Here is a 12530-nt window from a genome sequence, read left to right on the forward strand (position 1 = left end):
CAAGCAAATCCAAGTCACGCAACGGCTCTACGCCCGTAATCACTTAGCGGCTCTATGCCCATGCTCACAATCTCAACGGCCCTACGCAGCGACTCCAAGCCCATTATCTCAACGGCTCTATGCCCGTCAAATCAATGGCTCTACGCCCGTACCCACTATCTCAGTGGCTCCACACCCACTACTCAGCGGCTCCAAGCCCGCACGTTCAGCGGCTCTACGCCCACTATCTCAACTGGCTCTACGCCGCAACAATCCTCAATAGGCTCTATGCTATAACATCAACAAGATATCATCTGTTCTTAAGCTCTATGCTTGAATGCTCAAAGTCCAACACTTTGAATGCTTGAAACTCTTGGAATGCCTAACCACTAAGTACTAGATGCTTAAGTTCAACACTTGAATGCTCAAGCTCTACGCTTGAATGCCCAACCACTACGTACTGGATGCTCAAAGCCTGTACTTTGAATGCTCGAATTCTGCCCTCCAAATGCTCGAGCTCTACGCTTGGAATGCTCAAGTCTTGAACTTGAAAGAAGCTCTACGCTTAAAATCAAGCACATACGCACGGGCCCATGCACATATTGCATCACCATTGTCATCATCGAGTCTGCATCAATTACATCACCATATCCATTATCATATCTAACCATCATCATTACACATTTACATATTTTGCATCTTTCTCTCACTCATGAAACAGGTCAATCCTGCAATCAACCAGCTCTACGCCTTGGTTTTATTGATCAGTGTAGGAAGGTATTCCTAAACAAATACTTTTAGTTGCCGAACACGTGATATTTGGGAGCACGTGGCAAGTATGACAGGACTTATCGCCGGGTAGTATGGTGAACGGCGATATGGACCAATGATATGGGAAGTCATTGATCCATGCAGTCTGTTTGGCTAAAAAAGACAAAAGGCATGTAAGGTCGTTGGTCTAAATAATTGATAAAGGACCAGTTACATGTGAGGTGACTGGTCCAAAGCCGTCTGTTCGGCCACAAGATGGCCGAACAAAGAAAGAGCTCCAATCAAAGAGTAGGGGCAGAGGGAATACTCTGGAAGATTCCAGAATAGTCATGTCCTGTAAAGGAATAAGATCCCGAGAATATAGGATCTGGTAAAGATACCCAATGAGAATGGGATGTTCGGCCAGTAATGGAAAAAGAATCCTAAAAGGACTCTTTTTCAATAAACTGATAAAGGAAACGAGAATCCTTGATATCCTGGGTTTTCTATACGAGTTAAGAATCCTATGGCAACAGGAATGCTTGGGCCACAAGCATATGCAAATCTATAAATATGAGGTAAACCTAGAGGTGAAAGGTACGCAAGACATTGCATTCATACGTGACTTCCTATTGATATTTAGGATTTATTACCAGTACGAGATACTAACAAAGGCATCAGAGGGCCTTTGCCACGAGAGGCAAAGGTGCGCTCACTCCTTGTCCGTTTTGCAGATCAAGGGTTCCGACAACAAATTAGGGTTCCAATCAAAAGGCACAAGAGGCCGTTACAATCTAGTGCTGATCAAAGCACTAATTGAATTTGTCCACCTACAATTGGCGCCGTCTGTGGGAAACGAAAGAGTTCCCTTAGAAATACGACCATGGTGGAAGTAGATCCAGCAACACCGCACGACCCAAAGAATGTGTTAGATGGAGGAAGGGATAAATCTCTACCTCGGGCTCCGAGAAAGCCTGAGGGTGGACACAGGAGGACCACGAGTAAGGGCCGCCCCCTTACCGTCCACGATAACTCCAAAAATAAAGAGGGAGAGACGGCTTCGAGATCCACGAGAAGGAGTAAATCCCTTCGAAGGGATGAATCGGTCGCACACTCCAGGAGTGTGCACCGTAGCGAAGACGTTCTTGATAAAAAAAGGCAAGAAATCGAGGAGTATGCTCGTCTGATTAAAAAACGAGAACATGAGATCAGAGAACTAGAGAGAATCAGGGAACATCCGGAGGATTTCGGACTGTCTCGAAGAAATTCTAGAGGCAGTGGGTATGCTATGATACAATACAGAAAAGCTTCTTCACGAGGAAGAAGGAGCAGAAGTAGAACTCCAACCCCAAGGCGACATAGAGCTTCTCCACGAAAAGAGAGGAGCAAGACCCGAACACCCGAGCGAAGGAGGGTTTCTCCAAGAAAGAGGAGAAGCAGAGGTCGAAGTTCTACCCCTGAGGAGGAAGGGAGTAGGAAACATCATAGGGACAGGTACGAAAGACCTGATTCCGATCGGGAAAGAACTAGACCCAACGAAAAGAAAGGACCAGAGGATGAAACCATGACTGCACGAGAGGCAGCACGGAAAGCACTTAAGAATATAGCATCCTCCCCTTTTGCAAGAAAGTTATAGGAGGCTAAGTTGCCGACCAGAGTGAAACACGGAACGTTCATCCTCTACGAGACAGATGCTGATCCCGTGGCACATATACAGCATTACCAGCAGGCAATGTTTATGCATGAAGGAGATGATGCAATTATGTGCAAGATGTTCCCGTCAAGTTTAGGGAAGGTAGCTTTGTCTTGGTTTCATAGATTGGGTTCACGTTCCATCCGAACATGGGTGTAGTTGGCCGAAGAATTCACTGCACGGTTTTTGACGAGCAGGAAAGCTCCAAAAACTTTTGAGAGCCTTTCCTTTATGAAGCCATGCGAGGACGAGCCGATCAGGAAATATGCAAAAAAGTACTGGGAGACCTTCAACGAGATTGAAGGTTGTAGCGAGGAATACGAGATAGCCACGTTCAAGACAGGTTTGCCTGTTCGGGGGGAGCTGCGTAAGTCCCTAAACATGAGTCCAGTGCAGACACTGGCAAAATTGATGGAGCGAATTGAGCAGCACGCCAGAAACGAGGATGACATTCTTCGGGAGGATGGTAAGCTGGTCGCCGAACAAGTAAAGGGGCCTACAAAGAAAGCAGACAAGCCAGAGCCCAAAACTTATCGTGAAAGGAAAGATTATGGGCAAGCAAAGAAAGAGCCGTACAAGGACAAACAAGCTCCGGATCCCAAGTCATTCTTCTCAATAAATACGGTTTGGAAAGAGCCCATTTACAGGATTCTTTATCGAATAAAGAATCAACCTTATTTCAAATGGCCTCCAACTCTAGGTGGCAATAAAGATGCAAAACGTGCTACAAATCAGCACTGCAGCTACCATAAGGATTGGGGCCATATGACTGAAGATTGTGAGATGTTTAAAAGGCATCTTGATGATTTGGTCTCGCGAGGTTATCTCAAAGAATTTAGCCAAGAAGATTCCAAGGATAAAGAAAAAGCAATGGAGTTGGATTACGAGCAGAATCCAAAGGGAGTAATCCATATGATACATGGATTAGCCGAACCTTATACGAGAAATGAGGTGAGATTGCTTCAGAGATAGATTAAACATGACCAACACGTGATGCAGTTGGGAAAGAAAAGAGGGCGTAACGAAGAAGCATGCAACGAGGGCATAGTTTTTACAGATGAAGATCTGGGAGGAGTCCAGGTACCTCACAATGATGCTTTAGTCATAACCCTACGAGTTAGGGAATATGATATGGAAAGAATCCTGGTGGACTCAGGGAGTTGCACCGAAGTACTATACTATGATGCATTCAAGAAGCTGGGTCTAACTCAAGAAGATTTGGTACAATCAGTAACCCCTTTGGTTGGATTTGGAGCAGGAGCAGTTTGGCCATTAGGAAAGATAACTTTACCTGTTCGGGCTGGGACAGTGGTACTACTAACTGACTTCCTGGTGGTGGATGTACCGTCCTCCTATAACGTGATTATAGGGAGAACATGGTTACACAAGATGAGGGCAGTCTCTTCTACTTTCCATCAAATGGTAAAGTTCCCAGGATCCAATGGGATTGAACAGATCAAGGGTAACCAAAAGGTAGCTCAACAATGTTTGGTATCCATCATAAAAAGAATCCACAATGCCCACCATGTCAATACAGTGGAAATTTCAGATCGGCCGACCATTGAGGATATCGGAAAGGACCCAACCGAGAGGGTAGTTGAGGGTTTGAAGAAAACACAAATCAACGAGGTTGATCCAGATAGGTATTTTTTAATTGGGGAATCACTGCCAGCAGAGGAAGAGATTGAATTGATAAGTTTCTTGAAGACTTACGTCGACGTATTTGCCTGGACACCAGAGGAAATGCCTGGTGTGAATGCAGACATTATTTGCCATCATTTGAATGTAGATCCACAGCATAAGCCAGTCATTCAAAAGAAAAGAAGGGCAGCCGTACAGCACGTTGACGCAGTAATTGAAGAAGTAGACCGTTTGTTGGAAGCCAAGGCAATAAGGGAAGTTTGCTATCCAGAATGGCTATCCAATACTGTTGTTGTCAAAAAGAAGAATGGAAAATGGCGTGTTTGTGTGGACTTCACAGATTTAAACAAGTCATGCCCAAAGGACAGTTTCCCTCTTCCAAGGATAGATCAGTTAGTTGATGCAACATCGGGATACGAACGAATGAGTTTTCTCAATGCATATCTGTAGACACCCCATTCTGGTCTGCCGAGATAACGTTATGTGTCGATCTTTTATCCCCCCAATGATGATTAATGATCGAAAACAGTCTAAGGACGAAGGTGTGTTCGAACTTTGAGCGTCCCAAGCCTCTTTCAAACCCATATCAAACCCTTCAAACCAGAGCCAAACAGCCCCAGCAAAACCAAACTGGCTTACGCCAGTGTCTTGGAGGCGTACGCCAGTTATTTGCCACGTGTCAGTCATCGACCAGTGGCCCAGCTTTTACTGGCGCACGCCAGTTAATAGTGGCGCACGCCAGTAAAATCCAGTCAAATCAACTTTATTCAGCCACTTGGGCGGGACTTTTGTGCCACCCTGACGTCGGCCACAGTAGCCCCTGATGATTACCCTCGGCAGAGACGTTCCCCCTCTCTCCTACACCCCCCATCAACTAGTCCCATGCATTTAATGCATGGGAAGGCTCTCTTCTTGACCCAAAAACCAGCCAAACAAGGCCTAGCCTCAACTGATCTCAGTCCCTCTCCCCTCTATAAATACTCCCCTTGCATTCATTTGCAAGGGGTTAGCCTCATTAAGAAGCATAAGGCTTTCTTCTCCTCTCTTCTTGCTCTCTCATTCCTTTCTTCCATTGAAAGAGAAAGGAAAGCCACCCACCTCCATACACCCTGCTAACATACAGCCACCTTCTAAGCTTCCATCTCCAAGCTTTAAGTTCAATACCACCTTCAATCCTCAAACAAAAGGTATACCACCTTTGTGTCCCTTTCTGTTTTTGGCCCCTGAGGGGAACCAGTAAGGCCCAGGCTAGTAAGTAATACTAGTCCTGGCCTCAAACTGGTAAAATACGACAAACGTATGAGATGGACTTTGGTGCACGCCAGTATATATATGTCGTACGCCAGTCATGGCAGTACGAGCACTACTGGCGTGGGGATCATGGATCCTCATTTCTGTTATCTCTCATTTCAGTCGATCACCTTAGTATGCTAAATAACCAGTTTACTGCTTTCTGTATATTTAGAATTGTTTAGATGTGGTAGTTATTGCCTACTCTTTGTCTATTCAAAAGGCCTTTGGGATCCTTCTGGTCATGTTCCAGAGCCCAGATGATGCAAAAGCCAAGCACTGGATTAGGGTCAAACGTGCGTACGGCAGTCCATGACTGGCGTACGGCAGTTAAAACTAGGATCCAGTGACTGGCCCTTGCATCTTAGTTTAATCTTGGCCCCTTTTATATCCCCACACTGTTTTTGGGGTATCATGCTACTTTTCTTGGCTTGAAGCCATCTCTCTTGTCTGTAAATGTATATGTTATGTTCTATTAAACTGCATGGTTTGTCCTGGGTGTGCGCTGGTCCTTTTCCAGAGCCCAGAGGGTTGCAAACAAAGACTGTGAAACCAGGTAAGTAGAGTACGCCAGTCTTTCTGTGGCGTGCGCAAGTCGAACCAACATGCAGTGGCTCGACCAGTGCATGCTGGTAGAACTTGCTCATGTCCCTGCGGGGCAGCGTACTGCAATTTGTCGAGTTTACTCAGTGCTTGTTCTCAATCTATATTTAGCATTGCAATCAAGTCATCCATAAACATTTTGCCACATAAATCACAACTTGTTATAGTTTTAAGCCCCGTTAACTGTTCCCCCGCCCTAACTGGCTAAAAAATGATCAAATGAGAGAAAAATGCAAATGTTTTATAAAATGCCCGAGTAGAGACCGATCTCCGGATTGGGCGAGAGGGGTGCCATAAAACCCTTCCCCTCTCGTAACATGGCTCCCGAACCTCAGATATCGAAGGTGACGACGGACCGGTCTATGCCTTTTCAAAATCAAACAAACGTGGCAAACGTTCTCAAGTTCGGTTCCTTGGGTGTTTTCACCGCTAAAACCCGAGTGGCGACTCTGAATCGAGGCGTTTCGCCGCCCTTTTCCAAACACAAAAAGGGCCGCACCCAATTTCACAAGCAAAATTTCCGGGGTGGCGTGCCCACAATATCGAGGATATCATCAAATTGCCATGTTCGGGCTAGATCAAGAAAAGACTTCTTTTATTACACCACGAGGGTTATACTGTTACAATGTCATGCCCTTTGGATTGAAGAATGCAGGGGCAACATATCAAAGATTGGCAACCATCATGTTCAGAAAATTGCTCGGCAAAACTATGGAGGTTTACATAGACGACATGGTGGTGAAAAGTAAAACTGGCCATATAGCAGATTTGAAAGAGGCTTTTGAAATCTTGAGGAAATACAAACTGAAACTCAACGCCTCGAAGTGTGCGTTTGGAGTCGGTTCTGGAAAATTTTTGGGCCACCTTGTAACCATAAGGGGGATTGAGGCGAACCCCGACCAGATAAAGGCCCTACAGAATCTGCAGAGTCCTTGGACAACTAAAGATGTCCAACGGTTGACTGGGATGGCAGCGGCTCTTAATCGATTTATTAGCTAGTCAAGTGACAAGTGCAGACCTTTTTTTAAGCTGTTAAAGAAAATGGAAGGATTCAAATGGGGAGCAGAGTGTGAACAAGCCTTCCAGGATCTGAAGGGATATTTGGCTTCTCCTCCCCTTCTTTCGACTCCAGAACCAGGTGAGTCCCTAGTTTTGTACTTAGCCGTTTCTGAGCATGCTGTGAGTGCAGTCCTCTTGAGAAATAAGGGATCCGAGCAAATCCCAGTCTATTATGTGAGCAAAACGTTATTAGATGCAGAAACAAGATATTTGCCCCTCGAGAAATTAGTCTTGGCATTAAGAACGGCAACCAGAAAATTGCCACATTATTTCCAGAGCCATAAAGTTGTGGTGTATACTGAGTTCCCATTAAAATCACTGCTACGAAAAGCAGACTTCTTGGGAAGGATCTCAACTTGGTCCGTTGAGTTGAGCCAATATGACATCGATTATCAGCCGCGCACAGCAATTAAAGGCCAAGTGTTGGCTGATTTTGTGGCGGAATTCTCACCCACAGTAGCACCTTTGCCTCCTACAAGAAAGGAGCAGAAAATAGAACTACCCCAAAAGGAGAAACAGGCCCCAGCCGAACAAGTTCCCCAGGAATGGAAGCTATTCGTTGATGGGTCAGTTTGTAACACTGGATCAGGAATCGGGGTTGTGCTTTTACCCCCTGAAGGGTCAATGTTAGAACTACCTGTTCGGCTAGGATTCAATGCATCAAATAATGTGGCAGAGTACGAGGCACTCTTAGCTGGCTTGAGAAGTGCAAAAACCCTAAAAGCAGAACGGGTCAGGGTATATTGTGATTCATAACTTGTAGTCCATCAACTGTCCGGGCAATATGAAACCCAGAGCGAGAAGATGGCGGCCTATGTACAGGCAACCAGAGATCTGCTTGATACCTTCGAAAGGGTGTATATTGAGCAGATAAGTTCTGGAAAGAATGCTCACGCGGATTCTTTAGCATGGTTAGTTGCAGCTGTACCAACTGAGTTTAAAAGAAAGATAGCCATAGAGTATCTGACTGAGCCGAGCATTGGGAGAAGCGTGGAGATGGTCTTGGACGTGAACCAGGGACCAAGTTGGATGGACCCAATTGTGGAGTTTTTATGAGATGAAACACTCCCTTCAGACAAAAAGGAGGCTCATAAAATAAGGACCAAATCTGCTCGGTTTTGGTTATCCCCAGAGGGAAAATTATATAAGAAGTCTTTTACCGGACCCTATTTACTTTGTGTGCATCCTGAAATGGTGCAAAAGTTCCTCCACGAGATTCACGAGGGAACATGTGGAAGCCATGCTGGGGGCAGGTCCATAGCCCATCAAGCAATCACCCAAGGCTACTGGTGGCCACACATGCAAGAAGATGCAAAGGTGTATGTGAAGATTTGTGAGAAGTGTCAAAAATTCTCACCAATGATTCGAACACCTGCCGAGGATCTGGTGCCTTTAACGAGTCCCTGGCCGTTTGCTCAATGGGGAATGGACATCGTGGGTCCACTACACAAAGCAACTGGGAATCAAAAATTCCTGCTAGTTACAACAGATTATTTCACTAAGTGGATTGAGGCAGAACCATTGGCCAAAATCACTGAACCTATGATAGAAAGGTTCGTATGGAAAAGCATTATCACACGCTTTGGGGTCCCTTACTCATTGGTAACAGACAATGGATCCCAATTTCAGAAGAAATTCAAGGCTTTTTGTGTCCAGTATGGAATACGAAATTATTATTCCACCCCAGCCTACCCTCAAAGTAATGGGCGGCAGAGGCGTCTAATAAAACTATCCTTGACGGGATCAAGAAAAGGCTGGACAAAGCTAAAGGGAAGTGGCCTGACGAGTTACCATTAGTGCTGTGGGCTCACCGAACAACGCCTAGGAGGTCTACGGGAGAGACCCCCTATTCATTGGCCTATGGAACAGAGGCTGTTATACCTCTTGAAGTTGGTCTTCCGACCAATAGGACTGCACTAGTCGAATGTGGGGGCAATGATAGGGCCCTTGAAATTGAGCTTGATCTCACCGAGGAGAGAAGAGAAAGGGCCTTAATCCATCTGGCTTCCTACTAGGAACAGTTGATGAAGAGCTATAATAAGCATGTTCATCCTCGAGAATTTGGTGTGGGGGACCTAGTGCTACGGAAGGTGCTCGGCAATACCAAGGTGGCCAACGAAGGCAAGCTGGGGGCCAATTCGGAAGGCCCGTATCGAGTAACCGAGATTATAGGCATAGGGGCCTATAAATTAGCAGATTTGGATGGTAATCCAGTTCCGAGACCTTGGAATGTCCATAATCTACGAAAATTCTTTGTTTAGAAGCATTAAAATTCTGTTTTAGATTACACTACTTACTTATGTGGGAATTACGAATATAATTCCCTTGTTCTAGTTTTGTTATTTTAGTTGCAAGGGGTACGAATAACGCCCTCTTGAGTTTCACAGATTATGAATACAATCACTTTTTGCAGTACAACTATTGCGTTCTTCGTGTTTGTCTTAAGAATACGAATTATGGGCTTGGTTTCCCTCATTCGTATTGGGGAGCAGGGAACGGGCACTTATACATGTAAGTACGTGACACTTAACAAGTATGAGAACACTTGTGTGTTTGTTCTTAAATACGTGAAACTTAACAAACACTTGTATACTTGTTTTTTAAGTACGTGACACTTAACAAGTATGAAAATCTTGTATGTTTGTTCTTAAGTACGTGAAACTTAACAAACACAAGTATTTTTTTATAAGTACGAGATACTTAGAAATTCATAAGTACGTGAAACTTAACTGCAGTTCACAAGTACGAGATACTTAGAGCATTTGTTTCTAAATACCTGAAAGAGTACAGGCAATGATGATTCACAAGATTTGCTATGTATTGAAAGCAAACAAATAGGATCAAAGTACGAAATACTTAAGATTAAACTAATTTGCATCCGAACAGATGCAACAAAGAGGGAAGCCGAGCAAAATGTATAGTTATGCCATAAAGGGCCGAATACCTGTGTTACCAAAATAGAGAAAGTACTGATGCCAAGCAGGGCTCGAATACCATGGTCACGTAGGACCAGCCAAATTGTTTCAAGGGAGTTTTAAGGCACTTACCAAAACATTAATCCAGGTTTTGGACATCCGAAAGTGTTCTGTCTGGTTCCTCTGTTGTAGCATCACCATCGGTTACATTCTCCTCCAAATTAATGGGCTCCAGGGTTGAATCCCGAGCAGGTGATTGAACAGGGTGCACATCAGTAGCCGTGTCTTCTTCAGCATTTGCAAATTCTTCGATCTGTAGCTCAATGTCATCTTCAGGATGCTCCACTGGATCCTGAGTGTTTTGAGCACGAGTGCTTGGCAGATCATTGTCAACTCAGAAGGGTGAATCCTCGGCAACCCCTAGTTTGGTCAGGCAAGCCTCCCAGCTGGCAATCCAGATCTGGTCCTGTATAGCTGGCATCTGTCCGACATAACTTATTGTTGTGGCGTCAAAACCATTTTGATAGCCGTCTTCATAGGAAGCTTTCTTGGTGCTATCAATTTCAGACAAAGCCTGATTGAGGCTATCTTCGGCAATTTCGAGTTTGCCTTTAGCTTCATCGAAGTCAGACTTGGCTTTGTCTCTTTCCCTTTCCAGCCTAGAGATTGTCCAAAGCAGCCGAGTGTTGTCATTCATCAGCTTGATTCATTCAGTATCAGCCTCTTGATATTTTTGACCCAATACAACCATTTTTTGAATGAACTATGGATTACCAAAAAGAGTTAGTAATCACATCTAATACTAAAGTTTGAAACTTGATTAAGGAAAAGTTTTTGTTCTTACCTTAATACCACTGACGAGACCAGTGGCTACGAGACGATCTGGTGGGGATCCGGATTCTTTCTGCAAATCAACAGGGAGCAGCAACCCTTGAGCCAGGGCAAGTGTTGTTTCTGATGAACTAGCACTGTCTCCAACGTGAACAAGATGGTCTCCCCTAGTAAATGGAGGAGTCCACGTCTGGGGAAGGATTTGGGTAGTTGGAGAAGTAGGGTGATGAGTTTCAGTATCTGCTTGAGAAGCAGTGCTAGTTGGGTCCTCAGACCTAGGCCGTTTATCTCGATGAACATCACTGGCATCGAGAGCAGAATCCGTTCCTCGGGTGGATGAAGTGGAATGGGTAGAACCTCCTCTGTTTCGACGGGGTACAGAAGGTTCGTTCCCTGTAGAAGCTACCCGACCAGATCCACGTCCCCGAGAAGAGACGGTGAGAAGGGAGCTGAGGTTGAGGGGCTGACGTGTCATAGTGCTTGAGTGTGGAGGAGATGGAGAATAACCTGAAGAGGAGGATTGGCTGGTTACACGGCTAGGAGCTGGCTGTTCGGATTGTAGTTGAGAGGCAGCCTGTCTTAGTAAGGGTCTTCGAACTCTCACCCGAGGCAACGGAACGCCTTCTGAAATAGGGATTTCACCCAATTAACTGGCTACTGTCACTCTAGCGTTAGCTCTTGAGCTCCTCGGCTGGGGAGCAATTGATGTAGAGGCAGCACTGGTGCTGGGGTGGGCAAGTCTTCTGTCTATAACACCTCTGTAAGAGGGATCATACCCCAAAAGCACATCAGCGTTCCGGCCCCGACCAGCTGTAGAGGTGCCCGGTTCACCTGAATACTTCAAAACCTTGTTGATGTCCTCTGTTCGGACGGAGCTCGGCTCTCGTCTAGGACGCCTGTTAGCGTTTTCAGCTACAAGATAAACATCAAAAAAACAAACTTAGAAAATTATCATACAAAAAGCTACGAGGAGGCCGTAAGAAAAATTGCAAAGATCATAAAATGAGGAGCATACGTGGGTATCCCCATATGTGGGGGCAGTGGAGGCCCACCACTTGACCATCCTCTTCTAGTGGCTCAAAGGCTCCAGTGACGTAAAGGAAATCGATCTCGTGATCCCGAGCAGAGTCTGGCAGGTTTAGCACAAGACGCTTTTCTGCCCTTCTAACTTTGAAATAGTAGGTATTGAATTCAGGGTTTAGTACAATACTGTACCACCACTGAATATCCCAAATTCCTAGCTGGGTCCCCAGAATCCTATTCAAAGCAACTACTCCCATTATCAGCCTAAAAACATTTATTGATACTTGCATAGGGGTGAGACGGTACCAGTTCAGGATTTGGTGGAGTAGTGGGTGAAGGGGAAATCGGACTCCACCTTCGACAATGGCCACAATAGGGATACACATTCTATCCCATGAGCCACCATCCCTATCTGCTCCTAGAGGGGCGAGTTCGAGTCCTACGTTATCAGGAATGTCATATTCTGTTCTAAATGCCGCCATGGCAGCAGGGGTATCGCAGAGCTTCCTAAATATACTGGGTTTTGGATCATGTTCATCCGCCATGGATATATTCGAAGAAAAAGTAAAACTGGAAATGGGTGCGACTGAAACCCTAGAAATGACCCAAAAAATCAGAGAATAAGATCTCAGATGGAAACTAATTGAATGAGGGAGAAATCTTAAGTAGGAAACCTAAGCAGGAGAAATAGAGATCTTACGAATTTAAATGAAAAGATTCCTGTGACACGAGCAAGTTGCAGGCGG

General features: G+C 45.1%; 1 protein-coding gene across 1 annotated transcript; it reads right to left on the reverse strand.

Moving 5' to 3' along the window:
- Window positions 1-10636: 10636 nt before the first annotated feature.
- On the reverse strand, window positions 10637-12329 carry LOC131306801 (uncharacterized). The gene is made up of 4 exons (XM_058333228.1): window positions 12302-12329; window positions 11518-11673; window positions 10775-11385; window positions 10637-10693 (listed from the first exon to the last, which is right to left on the reverse strand). Exons 1-4 carry the CDS (start codon window positions 12327-12329, stop codon window positions 10637-10639), a joined length of 852 nt encoding a protein of 283 aa, XP_058189211.1.
- Between the last annotated feature and the right edge of the window lie 201 nt (window positions 12330-12530).

This window comes from Rhododendron vialii, chromosome 11a (assembly GCF_030253575.1).
Source record: "Rhododendron vialii isolate Sample 1 chromosome 11a, ASM3025357v1".
In the NCBI taxonomy this organism is placed as follows: Eukaryota; Viridiplantae; Streptophyta; class Magnoliopsida; order Ericales; family Ericaceae; genus Rhododendron; species Rhododendron vialii.

Bases quoted from the DNA above. Each gene is read 5' to 3' on its own strand.
- LOC131306801 (XM_058333228.1), bottom strand. From the start codon at position 12,329: ATGGCGGATGAACATGATCCAAAACCCA. The intron at 11,674-12,301 runs GTATATTTAGGA...TTTATCTTGTAG, and splicing joins TGAACATGATCCAAAACCCA to CTGAAAACGCTAACAGGCGT. The intron at 10,694-10,774 runs GTAAGAACAAAA...GGTAATCCATAG, and splicing joins GTCTCGTCAGTGGTATTAAG to TTCATTCAAAAAATGGTTGT.